Source organism: Anguilla rostrata, chromosome 5 (assembly GCF_018555375.3).
Source record: "Anguilla rostrata isolate EN2019 chromosome 5, ASM1855537v3, whole genome shotgun sequence".
Lineage (NCBI taxonomy): Eukaryota > Metazoa > Chordata > Actinopteri > Anguilliformes > Anguillidae > Anguilla > Anguilla rostrata.
The window spans coordinates 17,735,700-17,754,149 of record NC_057937.1 but is presented as its reverse complement, the minus strand read 5'-3'; the positions used below and the strand labels follow the sequence as shown (position 1 = coordinate 17,754,149).

Genomic DNA, 18,450 nt, shown 5'->3' with positions numbered 1-18,450 from the left:
GACGCTCCTGCCAGTCGCCGCCGCCCGGGTCCGAGCAGCTGCGGCCGGGAGCGACCGGCGGAGCGGAACTAAGACGGAGCATGTGTCTCGGGTCGGCACGGCTCTCCACCCAGCAGCTGCGCAGCCGTCGGCCGAGGCCGCTCGACCGCGCGCTCCTCAGACCCGGCTCGCGCCGTCGCATCGCCGAAACGCCGTCCCAGGAGACGGGTTTGCTTTTACGCGAAAGCGCGCCGAATCACTGTATCCGTTTTTACAGGATATCTAGTGAACAAAGAAGTTACGTATTTGCGGGGGAGCTGTTTCGCTTTTTCGGTGCGTTTGCTCTGTGCCATAGGCGAGCAAGCGGGTTCAGTTTTTCACTGAGAAAAAGCAGAGTGAGATGAAGCGAGGGAATGAGACGCAGTGAAAGAGCGAGGGCAGAAAACTGCTGAAAGAAAAACATCTCGATCGACCTGCGCGGGCAGGATCACGAGCCACGAATTAAGGTTTGAACACAAACATACAGGCAGGTCAAATGAGAGATTTCCTGGGAAATTGACTGAAATAGACGCCTGTATGTTGGTGGGTAGTTATATCAAAGATGTAGAGGAGATCGGAAAAGGGACTCAGAGAGAGAGAGGCTGGTATGTTGCTAGGGAGATGGACTACAGAGATTGATTTGTTGGCAGACAGGTAGACAGACGGGTGGATTTATGGAAGGATTCTCAATGGATTGATAGAAAGAGTGAGGATGTACAGGACAGAGAGGGGGAAAGAGAGAGAGAGAGAGACAGAATGATAGGCAGGTAGCTTGCTCTCTTGGGCAGATTGACAGGTGGCATTAAACGTGACATGAACAGAATGTGGCATGACTGATGTGAAGGTGTTGGTGTTAGTTAATGCACTGCTGTTCTATTTCTTCCCTCTAGGGGGCACCAGGCGATCGTATCCACGCATCTCCTTCCCAGCTACAGTGGGGGGGGGGGGTGGTTGCAGAGGGTGATGGGGGGAGGGGAGGAGACAGAGGATGGACGCACTCATGGACAGATATTACAGTCATCTCCCCACAGGATCCGTGCTGCCTCCTCTTGTTCAACAGTACTTCTCCTCAATGAACTTTAATAAAGGAAATGTGCCCCAATTCCGTGGGTCTGGGGTCCAAATAATGAAACATATCGATTTGAGCATTACGTTCTAGTCGATACTCTCCCAAGGTGGGAGGGAAGGCTTGCAGGCGGCAGCCGGGATGGTTACGAGGATGAGAGCGCCACCTAGAGCCAGTCACTGAAAGAGAGCAGAAAGCCATTAGAGAGACTAGAAATACAGACAGGTAAAACAGCAGTTCTTAATCACCATTATAGAAATGTCTGCGTTTTTAAAAATCTGTGCTTATTCACATTAAGGTTTCTTCATCAATGCTCTCTCTGCAATTTGTTTGCTGGTTTGTTTTCTTTGTGTGTGTGTGTGTGTTTGTTTATGTTTGCATATATTTGTGATTGTAAATGCATTTGTGGACTAGGTGTGTAGGTGTATGTGCAGGTTATGTTTTTTTGTGAGTGCATGCATGTAAGCTGGTGGGCTATGTGTGTGGGTGGGTTTGTGTGCATGTAGGTTTCGTGTAACTGCTTGCATTGTGTGCATGTGAGTGTAGCTCCGAGCGTGTGTGTGTGTGTGTGTCTGTGTGATTCTGTGTCTTTGTGTCTGTTTGTGTGTGTGTGTGTGTCTGTGTGGTTCTGTGTCTTTGTGTCTGTGACTGTGTGTGTGTGTGTGTGTGTGTGGTTCTGTGTGGTTCTGTGTCTTTGTGTCTCTGTGTGTGTGTGTGTGTGTCTGTGTGGTTCTGTGTCTGTGTGTGTGTGTGTGTGTGTGTCTGTGTGGTTCTGTGTCTTTGTGTCTGTGTGTGTGTGTGTGTGTGTCTGTGTGGTTCTGTGTCTTTGTGTCTGTGTGTGTGTGTCTGTGTGTTTCTGTGTCTTTGTGTCTGTGTGTGTGTGTGTGTGTGTGTGTGTCTGTGTGGTTCTGTGTCTTTGTGTCTGTGTGTGTGTGTGTGTGTGTGTGTGTGTCTGTGTGGTTCTGTGTCTTTGTGTCTGTGTGTGTGTGTGTGTGTGTGTGTTGTACACCCTTGATTCCTTGTTTCTGAGACAGAGTGGCAGCTGTGCCGGGGCTTTCAGTGCAGCCCTGAATGGGCTGTGTGTCTGTGCAGCGCTGTCTCCTCCATCTCAGGGGCCTGATAATGGCACCGTTGTTCCTTCTTCTTTTTCCTGCAACCCTGATTCATCCAGTTTCACCACACAGGCACACCAGAGCTTTGTAACCATGGGCACATGCGCACACACACACACACACACACACCTCCCACAGCCCCACCTATTCCCTCCTCTGTGTGTTTCCATCTCCTCTCTAAGTGTGTTCTCACTTCTCCCCTCCCCACCTGTCCACAACTTGTATTCTCTTACCTTGCTTCTCCCCCACGCCTTCATTTCTCATTTCTTCCCTCTCTCCTTTCCTCTAATTTCTGTTTCTCCTGCTTTCTCATTCTTCCTTCTCCTTCTCTAATTCTGTTTCTGTCTCTCCTTTCTTTTCCTTCTCTCATCTCAATTCTTTCATTCTGTCAATTCTCTTTTCGTTTATTTCCTCTTTTGTATTCTGTGCTCTCTCTCCTCATTTTCTGCTCTCTCTCTCTCTCTAATTCAAATTCATAATGCTTTATTGGCATGAAATACATTTGCAGAATATTGCCAAAGTGCACATAACAGAGATAGATAAATAAACTATATGACCAAAAGTATTTGGACACCCCTTGGTCTGCTTCTGTTTTTCATGGTTTGGGCTAGGCCCCTTAGTTCCAGTGCAGGCAAATATTAATGTTACAGCATACAATCACATTCTAGATGATTCTGTACTTCCCCGACGGTTTGGGGAAGGCCCTTTCCCGTTTCAGCAAGACAATGCCACTGGCCACACATATTTTTACATAGAAATTGTTTGTTTTTTTTAGAACGTTGTGGAAGAACTTGACTGACCTGCACCACGCCCTGACCTCAACTCTATCCATCACCTTTGGGATCAATTTGAAAGTAAACTGCAAAAGAGGTTTAATCGCCCAATCAGTATCCAACCTCACGAATGCTCTTCTGGCTGAATGGAAGCAAATTCCTGCAGCAATGCACCAACATCTTGTATAAAGCCTTTCCAAAAGAGTGGATATTATTATAGCAGGAAAGGGTGGACCAACTCAATATTAATGCTTATAATTTTGGATGAGATGTCAGATGTCCACATACTTTTGGCAATGTAGTGTACATTAGAACATGAACTTAAATTGAACAGAACAATTGCTATCTAACTGTGATAACAAAACAAACATTGTTATTATTATTAGTAGTAGTAGTAGTAGTAGTATGACAAAAAAATAAAATGAATAATTAATTAATTAATTAATTAATTTGGTGGTCAAACATTGTCCCTCAAATTATGATAGGCAACGATATACTGGAGCTCTCTCTTATGCACTCTTCTCTGTCTTTTCTGTCTGCTTAATAATCAAGAGGACAAGTCTGCCTAAAAAATGTATCAGGTATAGCTGGTGTGCCCCCTTAACGACAAGCGGCTCCAAGCTGTGTCCTGGCCAAGATGAAATGTGCACATAGAAAATGAAATAAACAGTAACTCATATTTACTATTTATACAGACTGGGAGTAGGAACTCCTTTGATTATCTATTTAACTCAATAATAACTGAGTAATACATGTAGATTATACAGAATTTCTGTCCTGTATTACACATTAAACTTGCATCCGGTTCTTGGCTGGAGGGGAAAAGTGCGTAATTTGTCATTCCTGAAAATGACACAAGAGGGCACTATCTTCAAAGGTGAAACAGGTCCAAATAGAAAAATGTGATGGCGGAGTGCTAGGCTTTAAAAAAAAATTAAAACGGAGCCTTACCACTCCGGGACGCAATTATTTGATTAAAGCCCATGCGTCTCAAACATTGATTTATAAATATGCATTGCTATATTTTAACTGTTTTTTCTAAGTTTCCTTAAGAAACGTGTTATCTGGAGAGAAAATAACTTTACAAGTGTATTAGATTGAACATAGGTGGGTAGCGTTGGCTCGGTTCCATCATTATCACTCCAGAAGCGCATTAAGCGAACAGAAAGTGCCAGAAAACGTTTCGCAAAAAGGATGATCGGAGAAGTGCTTATAAAATATATTATTATTAAGTGTCAGAATCTCAAAAGTTAAACTTCACCGGCACACCTTGCTCTCTGGGGAAAGAAATGTTATACTCTGCAGCTTTTTGCTGCACATCTGGTTATTTTACAGCTGCTACATCACTGCTGTTTTGCTATATAGGGATCGTATTATTATGGATTTAGCGGATGGCGTACCATGTTGGTGTACTCTGCAGCAGTCGAGCGTTTCAGAAAAATACTAGAAAAATACTGCTTCATGTAGGCTAGTTGTAAATACGAAGTTTGAATATGAGTTGGCGTAGTGGTGTGATGTTTAAATCAATGAGATGCAAAACGTATTCAATTAGGACATTAGAAGCGGTTGCGTTTGTAGCGATAGAAATAGTAGTGGTTTTCTTGCATCAAAAGTGCTGGTGGTAGGCCTAATGTCTAAGCTACATTTTATTATTTTACAAACATAGAGGAAGTACATAAAGTGCATAAAATAAGGATTAGGATATCATATTAGTTTATTTTGGGAAAGTACATTATTGCAATTGTCATTTCTGTTAACTTGCACAATAATATTGAGCAAGACTGAAACGATACATTGCTGATATAGTTAGCTACTTAGATAAGTGAGATAAACATTAAACCGCGGTCGTATTTTGATGACGTCATTGGGACTTTCCGGGTAGCTACGAGAGATGTCATAGATGTAGCTAGCTATAGCAAACTTGGTAACGAAAGGGGGTACGAAGAACACAGGAACGAGGAAGAAAGTCGTACGAAAATAATGAAGGGAGAAAACGACTCATTCATCACTGAGTGCTTTAAAGAGTAAAAACTCCACTAACAAGCAATATTAACACTGAAATAACCACCGAGGACCGAATGTCAACAACGCGGCCCCTCCTCGGGATGAAGCGAATCACCGAGTTAACCTGCTCGGAGCCTCCGGGAGGCAGGCTGTCTGCGCCGGTCAAAAAGCAGCAACAAGACGCGCTGACAGTGGACGAGTTCACAGTTCCTGAGGCTAAGCAGGAGGAGTTGAAATGCGTCAAGCCTCGGGTTGAGCAGGTTTTTGAGGTGGCGTTCACCATTATCGGCCTGTTAGACCCAACCGGAGCCCACGGAACCAAAGCGTCCCGGCAAATTTGGCTTCAGCTTAAGGGAAAGAGAGAGGATGTTTCAAAGGCTAAGGTAACGTTTGACGTGTTACACTTCTCTTAACATTACAGCATTCGGTGTATACATACGTAGTTTCAGATAATACTGAAAACACACAACGAATGTCTCCTTGTGCCTTTCAATTGTTTAAATATAACCTTAGGTTGTCTAACCTAAACACTTCGTCAGTTGGTATCGCAGTGGAGTGTGACATTATTGGACAAGGTTGAACTTGGATTTGCGAATTTGGGTTCTGCGGTGTCAAGATACACTCTTGTTAGTGCGTTTTGTATGCTATTGAATGTTGTAGTTCATTTTGCTTGCAATGTCGCATTACTGTACTTCGCTCAACATTACTAATACGACCAGCATTGCAGGTTCGCCATTACAATACCAAGCAGGGATCTAACGGTATTTCCTCCTTCCTTATCTTGGTTTGCTGTGTGGAATGTCCCAGTATGAATCCCGTGTTGTGTAATCATTCTACATCTCCGCCTGACTTAACTGGTTAATACCCAGAGTACAACGCATTGTGGTTCTAGTAGAAAGGTAGTGGTTGCATTATGACTCACTCCTACGCAGCGCAAATAGATAATGTTGGATGGCTGGCAGCAGTTTTTTCCCCCCTCAAAGTATTGGGGGACAAACTTGTATGTTGCATGTAAGTTGTGATCTTTCATAAAAGTTGGTAGTCATACATGCACATAGAACACATGGTCCGGCTAGAATGGAACGTTCCCTTCCACGTGTTCCTTGGTAATTTATGTTATTTCCCTGTCTTGATTCTAGTACAGTTTTGACAGTTTCGGACAGCCCTGGCTCTTCCCCTCTACGCACAACGTAGTTCCGCCCCCGCCTTTACGGTACCCAAGGTCGGTCGAGTTCATCTTCTCCCCAAACTGGCATCGGCTGGCCTTTGTCAAACTCAACGTGGAAAACGCTGTTACTGGTGCCAGTAAACGTGTAGCCCCCGCTAGACTCGTTCAGATCACACAAAAACGGAAACCCCACAAACCCCCTCTGACACAATCGCTCTGTCTCTCCGTTTCCTACTTTTGGTATCTGTGCGAAATCGCCAAACCATGCGCAACCCATAGAGGGACGAATTTAGATTGTGTCATGACTGTTGTAGAAGCCTTCCTGCAGGAAGTCCCAGCCCGGCCGCTGATTCATCTCTGTTTGAGCAAAATCCCCTAACAGCCTCATAGCTTCAGTTCTCATACATAGAAAGTCTATATCGGCCACACTGTCACCACTCGTCAGAAAACTTTAGTTACTGTCAGCCTTGTTCAAGATGCTGATCACTCACGTATATTTGGTGCTACTTGGTACCCTGTCAGGGCAAACTGTGTCATTAAAGAAGGGCAGTGTGATATGTGCTGATATTGTCAGCAGGTATGTTACTGACACTAAACAGTTGGCGAAGTTTTTTAAGCCGGTTGACTGAGAGCACCGCCACCCTCCGCTGCACTGCTCAGTGTTGAGGGAGGGGGAAAACCCCATGCACCCCACCGTCAGTCCTAGAGCGTGAACATGGGCGACACACCTGTGTCTGTGAGCGCGCAGTCAAGCGGGTGGGTGTGTTTAACAGGTTACTACAACGAGGCCTGAATTGGAAGTGAGTCAGAAACGGCGGTTGTATGTAAAATCGCTCCAGTGCAGGTGAGTCACTGCTGCCAGTTGTCTCTGAAGTCGCTCGCAGTCACCTGTCGGTAAACGTTCTCCGGTAGAATTATCGTAAGTGACGTGAAAGGCCACAGCAACGCAGGAAACGCACCTCCAACCCCGCCCCCCCCCTTTTCAGGCGGCGTGGACCGTTCTTTGTGGCCATAGTCACCCTTCGCCCACCCCAGTCCCACAAGATAGAAACTGCCCCACACCCCCCCCCCCACCCCCCCGCTCCCCAATCCTCAGCCCGTCCCGCTTGGTGTTGAAGTCAGCTTTCCTTCCCACGGTATCATTGTTGCTTGATTGTGTCTGGATCCTGTCCTCCTCAAGTCTCTGGGCTGTGAGTCAGTGTTGGTGTCATTCATAAGAATCTGTAAACAACACAAACAGTCGGAGTGCACTCTGACGCAAACACCGGTTGTTTGCTTCGGCTGAGAGTCTGGAGCATCAGTCTGTCAAAGGTCATTAGACATCACGAAACCCCCAGATACCGTGAACACGAAAGAGAAAGAAGTATCGGTTTGCCCGTGGATGCGTGCAACCCTTTTGCATATATTGTGGCTCTTGCCTGTGGGATCTAAAATGCAAAATTATTCAGTACAGATGGGTTTGAGTACTGAAGTACTCATTATTGTATTCAAAAATTAGCCTGCTTGATAATATACGCAAATGAATTAACGGGTTTGGTTTCACCATTTGTTTTTGCATTGCAGCTTTGGCTGCTGGCTGTTTTTTAGGTTAAAACATTAGCTTCTATTGTTCTTAATCTGCAGTCAGCATTTCACCAGCGGTTGTGGCTCCAAAGCCGTGGAGTTTTCAACATTGCTGACATTAAAATGCGATGACTCAAGTCCCACTTGATTCTATGGCGCTGTTTGTTAGAATTCAAATCGACATGGTGGCACCATGAATGGAATCTGCAGTGATATGTAATCATCCAGCGAAGCCACGACTCTGTCATGTGTCTAAGGATCTTTGCTGGATTGTGAAGGTGTTGCCACATTCTAAGATTCAGCTGTGAATGGTTTTTGGTTCAAAGGTTGACCCCGGGTCGTACCGTAGTGAAGTAAAAATAATTCAGCTGGCCAATTATCTGTAACCTTTAGATTGAAATTTCAGTCATTCAGTTGAGTGTGTAGTGTATCACTGTCCTGGTCGATGCGCTGTCTTTCTGTTGGTCTGGGGAGGGTGTAGACTACCACATGGCTCCTCCGATACATGTGGAGTCGCCAGCTGCTTCTTTTCACCTGACAGCGAGGAGTTTCACTGGGAGAGCGTAACGCGTGCGGAGGTTCACGCTATCTCCCCTAGATCCCCTCCCTGCTGAACAGGCGCCCCGACCAACCACTAGGAGTCGGTAATGCAACAATCAGGACTCATACCCTCACCGGCTTCCCACCCGCGAGCACTGCCAACTGTGTTCGTAGGAACGTCTGACCAAGCCAGAAGTACCGCTGCCGGGGATTGAACCTGGGTCTCTGCGGTGGTAGGCCTCTACCCTACCCAGACGGCCCCCTGAAACTGTAACTTATCGTTAGTTAATCCGCTGTATTTTCGGGGCCAGGACGATGCAGGAATCGTGATATGCCACTGTCCACTGTACCCATTCTCAGATCAAAAAGCCCTGTGATTCGCTGTTTGGCATTATGGCATCATTTCTCTCTTGATTTTTTGTCAGTTGAACAGAAAAAAACAGGGAAGAAGACTGTCTTGCAAAAGATGGTGTAATAATGACAAGGGTGCTCCAAGATTCTGTACAGCACGGACTGTACCGTGGCCTGTGCTTCGTGTCACAAACATGCTAAATTTCTGGGGCAATTTCTTTTACACTGAACAGTTAATGCAGTGTTAATTGCTCACAAGACAAGAAAGTTTTGAATAAGAGCTTTCACTCAGATCTTTCTCTTTGTAATTGTCTCTTTGCAATAAAATCTAAACTTGAAATTCATTCGAAAAGCTTAAATATAAAATATAAAATGAAATAATGAAAATATTGTTGGGTGGCTAAAGAAACAATTCTAGCTGATAAATCTTACATGTTTCCCTGCCCTTGGCAGGTGACCCAAAAAGTTAAATTTAGACCTAAGTAGCCAGTCATCCTCTTGTAGTTTCAGTTTGACGTAACCAGTCGGTTGTTCGGGTTTAGCAAGTCCAGGTACGAGGTCCTGGACGATTAGGCGTATTTGCTCAGTTTGTGTATTTAACTTCTCAAATGGAGATGATTTTCCTGCCATTTTGAAACGGGGCCCCTGGCAATGGTACTGTCGCCTTTCAGAGGGCACTCTTGTAGTTCTTATCTGTTGGACTGTACTGTGCTCTTTATAGGAGCACAATAAATGATTACACACTGCTGTGCCGCTCCTGGATAATGTGTGTACTTTTCTGTGTGCGTCTGAGTCACGCTGAAGGTGGTTACCCGCACTTGCACGAGCAGGGCAAGGCATTATGTAAACACTGGGACATTCGCAGGTGTTCTGCTGTACGCAGTTTCGTCTGTAAAGTAGCGTTGTCTTGGGCAAGACCCGTGTTCAAGGCACAGGGAAATGTAAAAATCCTCGCTAACTCTCGAGCCCAGTGCTTGCTCTGCTCCCCGGGGTGACAAGCCGGTGAAATCTTAGCCTACGTTCAGCTCAGTACTGGTGTACTTCCTGCGTAACTCTTTCCCTCTTGGATTACGACCCAGTCAATAAGTGTCCATGGGATTGCTTTCTTTTTGCCTCAGGGGTGAGGTGGAGGTCCCCTTGACGTGGGGTTGACTGCAGCGTTGGGGTGGATTCCATTTCAGTTCAGCCAGTTTAATGGACAAATGAGGCCCTGATACTTTGGTCTGGCAACAACATGCATTCAAAAAAATTCACTGTAGTAATTAATTACAGAGCACGCGGTATAGGAGTAGTGTCATCTCAGATTAACAGTGACACCAGATCTTCGGTGAGCATACCGCTCAGGGAAAAAGATGGCTGAAATGAAGAAACTATGGTGAATCTAGGTCCTTGCACTGCTGGGAAGCTCTCCACTCGCTGCGTATAAGTGAGCACCACGGGGGTCTTGGGTCGAATCCGGCCCGTGCCAGTGCCGACTCGGGCGGTGCACGATTGGCTTTGCTGCACCCTAAGGGCCAATGGGAGGGATTGATTCGGCAGGGATGTTGTTCATTGCTCGAGCAACACCTGTCGGCCGTCCGCTCCCGTGACTTGCTCTCTGTAGGGCTGTGGCGATGTGACGATCACCACGATCATGTGATGCACCGTCATCACCGCAAAATTGAAATAAATAAAAAAAAATTTGTATTTCATTTTTATTGCTGGACAGGAGCGCATATGGTGTGTGATATGAAATGTAAGCTTATCATATAAACACAATAGTCATTGTTTAGTTATCATCATTGACTTCCGTTCAAGGGCTTCTGGAGAAACAAAACTTTTCAGTTGCTTGCCACTTCAGCTTCGAGCGCGAGGGGGTATTGTGAGGTTTTTTTTTGCAGCTCATGAATTGAATTGCATTTCAGCTCCTCCAGGGTCGCGCGGGTCTTTCCAGGAGGAGAAGCCGCGATGCTGTGGGTGTGCTTCCCTGTTCTTCCTGACGCTGTGCTGTCCTTGTAGGAGTACGTGAAGGGGCTGTGTGACCCGGAGCTCCAGAAGGCGGAGGCGTACCCGGCGGACATGCACTGCATTTTCGTGGGCGCGCGGGGCCTGTTCCTGGACCAGCTGCTGCGGGACACCAGCGCGGAGGTGGCGGTCCTGGAGCCGGGCCGGCTCCGCCTCCTGGGCCGGGCCGAGGCCGTCGTCATGGCGCAGAGCCGCGTGCAGCAGTTCGTGGCGCTCTTCCAGGAGAACAAGAGCCTGCCGGGGGACACGGAGCCCGCCGTCAAGCGGGCCTTCAAGACCTTCGTGGAGGAGCGGGCCGACAAGTACGCCATGGAGCTCCTGCTGCTCCCCAGCGCCCTGAAGGAGGAGCTGCTGGGCCTGGCCTGCGGAGCCTCGGCCCCGGCCCGGCCGCCCAACCCGCCCCCGGAGCCTCCGCCCCCCGACCCCCTGGACCGCTCCCGCACCAGCACGCCCGTCACCGAGCTGTCCAACCGCATCCTGGACGCCACCTTCGAGGACAAGGCGGTGGGGGCGGGCGGCGGGGAGGTGGTGCTGAACGGGCGCCCCTGCCACAAGCGGCGCTCCTCGGAGAGCGAGGCGCGGGACACCAAGCGCCAGTTCTCCCAGGAGCGGCGGGACGAGGAGCTGGAGACGGACTGGTGCTGCATCGGCAGCGAGGGCCGCGGCAAGCCGTCCGCCAAGGCCGCCTCTGGGGCCGCCGCCGCCGCCGCCGCGGACGACGCGGTGTTGGTGCTGGACTCCAGCGAGCTCTCGGACGAAGGCGCCGACGGCGTGAGCCCCGAGACCAACTTCAAGTGCCTGGTGAACTTCTTCAGGACCATGGGCTACCAGCAGGAGGTGGTGGAGCGGGTGGTGAAGGAGGCGGGGCAGAGAGAGGACACCTTCCTGCTCCTGGAGCGCATCGTGGAGGAGAGTCAGAGGACGGGGGCGGGGTCCGGGGGCGGGGCGGGGAAGCGCACGAGAGAGCCCAGGACCCCGAGCCCCTCCTGCCAGCCTGCCGCCGTCGCCTCTTCCTCCGCGGCCCTGTCCTCCTCCTCCTCGTCCTCCCGGGGCCGGGAGAAGGACCGCGCCCACGGCCGGGCGCACGCGGAGGTGAAGTCCAAGGAGAACATCCAGCCCGGCAGCAACGGCATGTTCCCGCCGGCGCACAGCGGGCTGGCCCCCGCCCACCCCGCCGGCCCCCCCAGGAGGACCGGCATCCCGCCGGGCCACCACGAGATCATCATCATCGGCGACGACGACGGCAGCGAGGGGGCGGGGCCAGGACCAGGGGCGGGGCCGGGGCCGGGAGCGGGGGCGGCCGTCAAGGCCAGGCCGGCTGCGAGGGCCAACTTTGCCGCCGTGGCCAAGATGGACTACCTGTCCCGGGGCACTAGGACCCTGGGGCCCGAGCGGGTGGAGAGCATGACGCCCCTCCGCAGCACCACCCAGCGCCCCCCTCAGACTCTGGAGCGCCCCGGCTGCTCCTACCAGACCGTGGGGCCCGCCCGGGTTCCCCCTCCCTCCACCCCCATCCCCGCCCTGGCCCCGGCCCCCAGCCCCATCCCCCAGCCGGCCCGCTGCGAGCCCCAGCCCCCGAAGGCCGCGCCCCTGACGGGCGTGTCCCGCTTCCAGCAGTCGCTGCGCACGCCCTACCGGCTCACCCTGCAGAACGAGCCCGGGAACCCGGGTCTCCGCCACATCATCATCGACGGCAGCAACGTGGCCATGATGTGAGTGTGCTCTCCCTCCGCTCTCACCCGCCCGGCAACGGCAGCCCTTCTCCATTGACCAATTGGAATCCTTTTTCAATGCTTTCCGACCAATAGCAATCATTTTTGGATGAGCCTTAAAATAGCGAATAGCAGACGCTGTTTGATAGCTTTCAGGCCAAATTCAGTCTTTGTTTGTTGGATTTCGCGCCAGTAACATCAAACTAGCAGGATTGGTTGATGCTGTTTACGCTCCTGGCTGAGAATGAATGAGCGTATGTTGATCTCTACGGTGAGTCAGTTTTTGCACTGAAAGAACTGTAGGTCCCTGCAGATTAATTGTAGCAATATTCAACCTCAGGAGGACCGTTGAACATCCACAAATGAATCCCTCTATTACTCTCCGCTGAAACTTATCAAGCTGTTTGCCGCAGGCTAAAACGTAGACATTTTTTAGCTCATCGGCTGAATTTTATTTTTTTCTGAACTCAAAATCGGAAACTTTCCTGAAATTCAAACTAAAAGGTGATTACCCCTGCCCTGGTACATATTGTACTTTTGCTGTTTCGGTTTCACAGTCACTGAAAGCAAAGGGCTGCGTTGGTGCTTTCACTCTGTCCTGATTTTTATTAGCTGCGACCGCAGCTCTATAGCTCTGTCTGTCGGTCGGTTGGTCGGTCGGTCCACAAAAGTGTCCCACCCCGTAGCGGCCACAGTTTTCGCCCCAGGAGGCTGAAATTTGGCATGGACGTTGGTCATGACCGAAGGTAGAGCTGAGTAACTTTCAGGCCGATTGACCAAGAGGGGTCGTGGCGATGGGCGTGGTCTATCACAAAAAGGCGCATAACTCCCGAATGGATTCACAGGTTTGCACAAGATTTTGTGGAAAGGTTGGTCATGAGCCAAAGAAGAGCTCACGTGTTTGTGTGTGGGTGTGTGCATGGATGCGTGGATGCGTGGATGCGTGGATGCATGCGCGTGTGCGGTCGCAGCTGTTGCGGATTCGCGCTTGTTCAGGGGGTGAGGGGCAGCAGCAATGGTAGAGAGAAGCTATAAGATCCTGATAATATGCTGGGACACCGCGTGTTGCTAGCCCCTTCTGAATTTCACCCAATCACACAGGTGCATTGTGGAGAACGAACCATTTTGATTGGTCCTCACAAGTGTCATTGACAGCTCAGGTGGCTCTGAGGCTTCTCTCCCACCTCATGTGAGCGGTGGATGGCCATTGGCTGCTTTTGGTAATGCACCTGCAGTCATTTGCAGACAAAAACACAGGCACACCGCACCACGTCTTTGTTTTTCACCGATTCTGACTAACCACGGTTTGGTTCTGCTCTTCGATTGTTCGATGGAAATCGGCAAAAAAAGGCGGGGCGAACGGTGCCAGCCCTTTGGAGGACCGTCTTAATCCCACGTCCTTCAGCCAGCACCTCTCTCTCGCTCTCATACCCGTCTGTTTCCCCTTCTCTGTCCTTCCCTCTTTTCTTAAGCCCTTCCCCACCCGCTGCCTACCCCTCTTCTACTCTCCGCTTCTCCCGACGTCCCCTCCGCGGACGACGTCCTCTCCCGCGTGCCGACCCCGGCGTCCGAAAGGAGCCCCTTCGCTTTCGTGAGAACCCGATGCAGCGGGCGCTCGTTCCGGCGGCAGGTGCAGCGCACCTCACCTCCGCGCGAGCTGTCGGCGCTAGCGGCTTCGGCCGACCTCAGGCTGCCGAGCGAGGGTTGGCGTGGGTGTGAGCGCGGGGGCGGCCGGAGACCTTCCAGTAAACGCGGCGGCGCGCTTCACACCCAGGAACCTCTGCCTCCCGCACTCGTGCGCTGCTTCCTCCGCCGGGGCTCTGATCTGCAGAGCTGATAGAGGGCTTGCGTGGGAGTGCGCGCGCGAGGCTGACATCGGGGGACCGAAGGCACCTGCCCTTTGGGCAAGGAGAGCAGGCGGTGTGCCGTTTGCCTGAACGTTGAGCTGGCTTGCCCAAAATTACACATCATGTGATGCTATGTAAAACATTTCTGGTTGTTTAGATTTCTTTCTTACTTAGTTTATTGACTTGGCTTCAATGGTGATAGCGTTTAATTTATAATATTATTAGCTGAAATCAATTTCTGCTTGTGGTGCTTAGGGTCCAACTCTTAGGTCCACAACCCACGTTTAGGGGACAGCAACCCCAAGGTCCACAGTCTAAGAAGGAATATTATGTTCTCGCCTTTTCCTTTCCTGTTCGGATCGCATATTGATCACCTCCTCCAGACGGCCCTTGGCCTCAGGTGTTCGTTTCCGCTCCAGTCCTTTTACTTACAGGCCGCGGAGAGTCGAAACTTCCGAGATTTCCAAGAATCCCGGCTGTGCGCAGTGTTTCCCTGTTCCAAGCGTCTGAAAAAGGGAATCAAGTTAGCCATCCTGCCGACTCCGCCAAATTACTGTGGTGGAAATGACCTCAGTTTTCCCCCGGTCGGTGAGAGGAGTCCAACAGACTTACACACAATATTCAGTTCAGATACCTTCATTCGGCCGAATAGGAGAATTCCCCCAAAACCTGTCTGCCTCAAACTGCACGTAGGGCAGTTTTGCAGCTTGTCTCTGATTGGTTAAAAACGTTGGATTTCTGAGCTACGGCCCTGTTTAGACGTCCTGACTTCTTCAAGGCTATCATGTCACAGTGACTAAAAACAATGGAGAAATACAAAGACAGTTTTCCGGGGGAAATAGGAACACGCGCGGGGGGGCTATGCACTCCCAAAAATTCTCAGTTAGACAGAAAAGCAATTTAAATGATTTCTTAAGGTTATATAAAAGCAAGTAAATATATGTAAAAAGTCATTTCTCATTTTTCCCTTACGCTGTTAAAATAGTTTCATTATTAATAATTGCCCCAGTACAGTCATAAATGGGTGAATAGAATTTAGTTGCTAAGGAAAAATTCATGACGAAACGCAAACCTTTTCACGGGACATAAAATGACCTGAGTCTAAAAAGGATATCAAGCATGATCAACAGCATGTCGAAAGGCAGTGTTCTGATATCATCAGCTGGTGATTGTGTCCATGGGTTACGGACTGGGCAGTCTACGTGCAGAATGATACGCGAGAGAAGGAAAGAAAGAAAGGGTTGGCGCATTCCGCTTATCTAAAGACGAAAGTGCCCACGCCCATCGAGCGCACGCCTGGATCACAAACGGGACTCCTCCCGCTGCCCTATGGTGATCTTTAGACCCTACGGTTCAGATTACAGGCTGAGGTGGCCCAAATCGTATCTCTTCACATCGCGTTTGGGCCACTTCCATATGCAGGGGCCTGGATCTGCGGTCATGTGACCACTGCGAGCGCACTGTGGTCATGTGACCGCTGCGAGCGCACTGTGGCCATGTGACCACTGAGAACCGTCAGGTCAGAATTGCTGTGGTTTTCGTAACGTCGTACTTCACCGGGCAGCCGCAGGTCACTGTCGTCGTCGCTCCTTTGGCCTTCCTCCTCCGCCTCCTCGCCCTCAGCAGCTGACGAAGCGCCGTCCGACCTCCACAGCGAACAATCTCGGGCCACGTCCAGAACGGCTTACTTGCCTACTATTGAGTATACAAGTTGTATGCAAGTTGTGTACTCAGTAGTAGGCAAGTAAGCCGTTTAGGACTCGACCCAGTGCTTGCGCCACTATTTTGCTTGTTTCCGTGATGGACCGTCTCACAAACATTACGTTTTTTTGTCGTTAATGCGTGCGTGCATGTTCTTTCAAGGCTGAGGTCTGTTCACACTTACAGTGGATATCGGTGAGTTACAGGCATGAATGTGAAGTCAATGCAAAAAGGATTTGATCTGAGCAAAACATCACAATTGAGCATTAAGGCCGGTTATGAACTTAGCCTTAGTGTTGCTCCTCCTCCTTCTCTTCCCCCCCCCCCCCCCCCCCCAAAAAAAAACTATATATATCGGGATTCGGTTGTCTTCTCCCCTTGACTTGTAAAGCTTGAACTCAATGTGGTGATGGATAGTGTAACCGGGCAACACTGTCACCTTCTCGATTTCAGAGCCATTGAAATAGAATCATTCTTTTGTAATCAGCTATTTCTTAGATATGGATGTGTTGTACCTTGTTTTAATCGGAGGAAAGAGGACTCTTCATCCTCTAAACAACAATCACGTATAATTGCCAAAGAATTAGAATATAAAAATCGAACGGAAGAGCAAATAGAAAAAGTTGAGTTGATTTCCAAATGTTTTCCCTGCAACGGAACGTCATTGGGCATCATTGGCTGCCGTTAGCCAGCTGTAAAAGTGTAATGGCCTGGCCGGATATTGGATGCAATATCTGAATGGTAAATGGACTGCATTTATATAGCGCTTTTATCCAAAGCACTTTACAATTGATGCCCCTCATTCACCAGAGCAGTTAGGGGTTAGGTGTCTTGCTCAGGGACACTTCGACATGCCCAGAGTGGGGATCGAACCGGCAACCTTCCGCCTGCCAGACGACCGCTCTTACCTCCTGAGCTGCGTCGCCCCAAAAGTGAGTTATTCCCCTCGAATAGAATCACTTGGCACTGAATCGTTTAGCTGGACGGAATCGTCACTCCCACCAAGGAAATTCACTCAGCAACTTTCCGTTTGCGTCCAGCAGCTTGGCAACTTGTTTGGGTGTAGAGGTGGCGCGTGCGGCGGTGGGAGCTTTAGCCGCCCGGCCTGCGTCAGGTTTCAGAAATTTAAGACCGTGATCTCGACAGCCAGGACGGGCGGGACCGACCGTCATAACGCGAAAACGCAGGCGGCACCGCGCTCCGAGCTCTGCGTCTCGCTGACGCAGCATTGTAGCTGCGCTGACTGCGCAGAGAGGCCCACAGCCCTGCCTGCGTTCGGCTGCGGCACGGAGGTGTGATCACAAAGTGGCATCTTGTGACCATATTTCAATCGAAGAGAGATGGGCCATAGATTGACAACTGAACTTTTTTTTTTTTTTTTTTTTTTTTTTTTAACTCAAGTCGCAACCACAAGAGTAAAGCTAACTTGCCTGAAAGCTTATTTTTTATCTGCCTCGGGCAACGGTCCTTTGTGTGTGTGTGTGTGTGTGTGTGTGTGTGTGTGTGAGGAGATGTACAGTATAATTGAGAATGAGGGAGTTTGAGTATTTTGTGTGTGTGTGACTGAGTGTGTGTGTGTGTGTGTGTGTGTGAGGAGATGTACAGTATAATTGAGAATGAGGGAGTTTGAGTATTTTGTGTGTGTGACAGAGTGTGTGTGTGTGTGTGTGTGTGTGTGTGACACGGAGTGAGTGTGTGTGCAGGAAGTGTTTGGCTGAGAGAGGTGTGCTTGTGACCTCAGTCAGCCCGGAACTCTTAAGTGTAAAAATAAAACACAAACACACATGCAGCGCTTCCCGTAACCCTATTCGTCAGCACCGTATGGGAGTGAGCTCCTGAGGGCGTGCGAGGGCCAACCCAGAGGGCAGGTGTGGTGAGTGGGTGGGGCTGCAGTCTTATCTGTGGGAGGCGTGGACCGGCCCCTGACTCACGCTCAGTCTCTCTCTGATTATCAGTTTCCTCTGGTCTGATTTCCCAGCGCGTCGGCCTCTATTTCATTCAGGCTCTGTCTGTTCTTTTGACCTCTCGTTCTTTCTTTCTTTCTTTCTTTCTGTCTTTTTCCAGGAAATCGCCTTGTTCTGATCAGGGGCCTCACGTACTCACTCATGCGTACAGCTGAGAGAGAGAGAGATACGCCTGTGTGTGTGAGAGAGAGACACAGATGTGTGTGTGTGTGTGTGTGTATAAGAGAGGGAGAGAAAGAGATAGAGACACAGAGAGAGAAATGTGTGTGTGTGTGTGTGTGTGTGTGTGTGTGACAGATAGACACACAGAGAGAAATGCGTGTGTGTGTGTGTGTGTGTGTGTGTGTGTGTGTGAGAGAGAGGGAGAGAGAGAGAGGGAGATACGCGGAGAGAGAAATGTGTGTGTGTGTGTGTGTGTGTGTGTGTGTGTGTGTGTGTGAGAGAGAGAGAGAGACAGACACACAGAGAGAGAAATGTGTGTGTGTGTGTGTGTGTGTGTGACAGATAGAGACACACACACAGAAATGCGTGTGTGTGACAGAGAGAGATTGTATGCACATGTTCATTTGTGTCTGTGAGGTGTCATGCTCTCATACTGCTCTCTAGGTTAATCAGTCGTATGATCTC

At 49.6% G+C, this 18,450-nt stretch overlaps 1 protein-coding gene across 1 annotated transcript in view; it reads left to right on the top strand.

The window, feature by feature from the left end:
* The first annotated feature begins 3,898 nt into the window (after positions 1–3,898).
* Positions 3,899–18,450, top strand: part of n4bp1 (nedd4 binding protein 1) — a 22,794-nt gene continuing 8,242 nt past the window's right edge. Inside the window, exons 1-2 of the mRNA XM_064335476.1 lie at positions 3,899–5,356; positions 10,594–12,311. Of these exons, the coding sequence (XP_064191546.1) occupies positions 5,048–5,356; positions 10,594–12,311 (2,027 nt within the window). The 5' untranslated portion in view covers positions 3,899–5,047. The remainder of the gene's footprint in view (positions 5,357–10,593; positions 12,312–18,450) is intronic.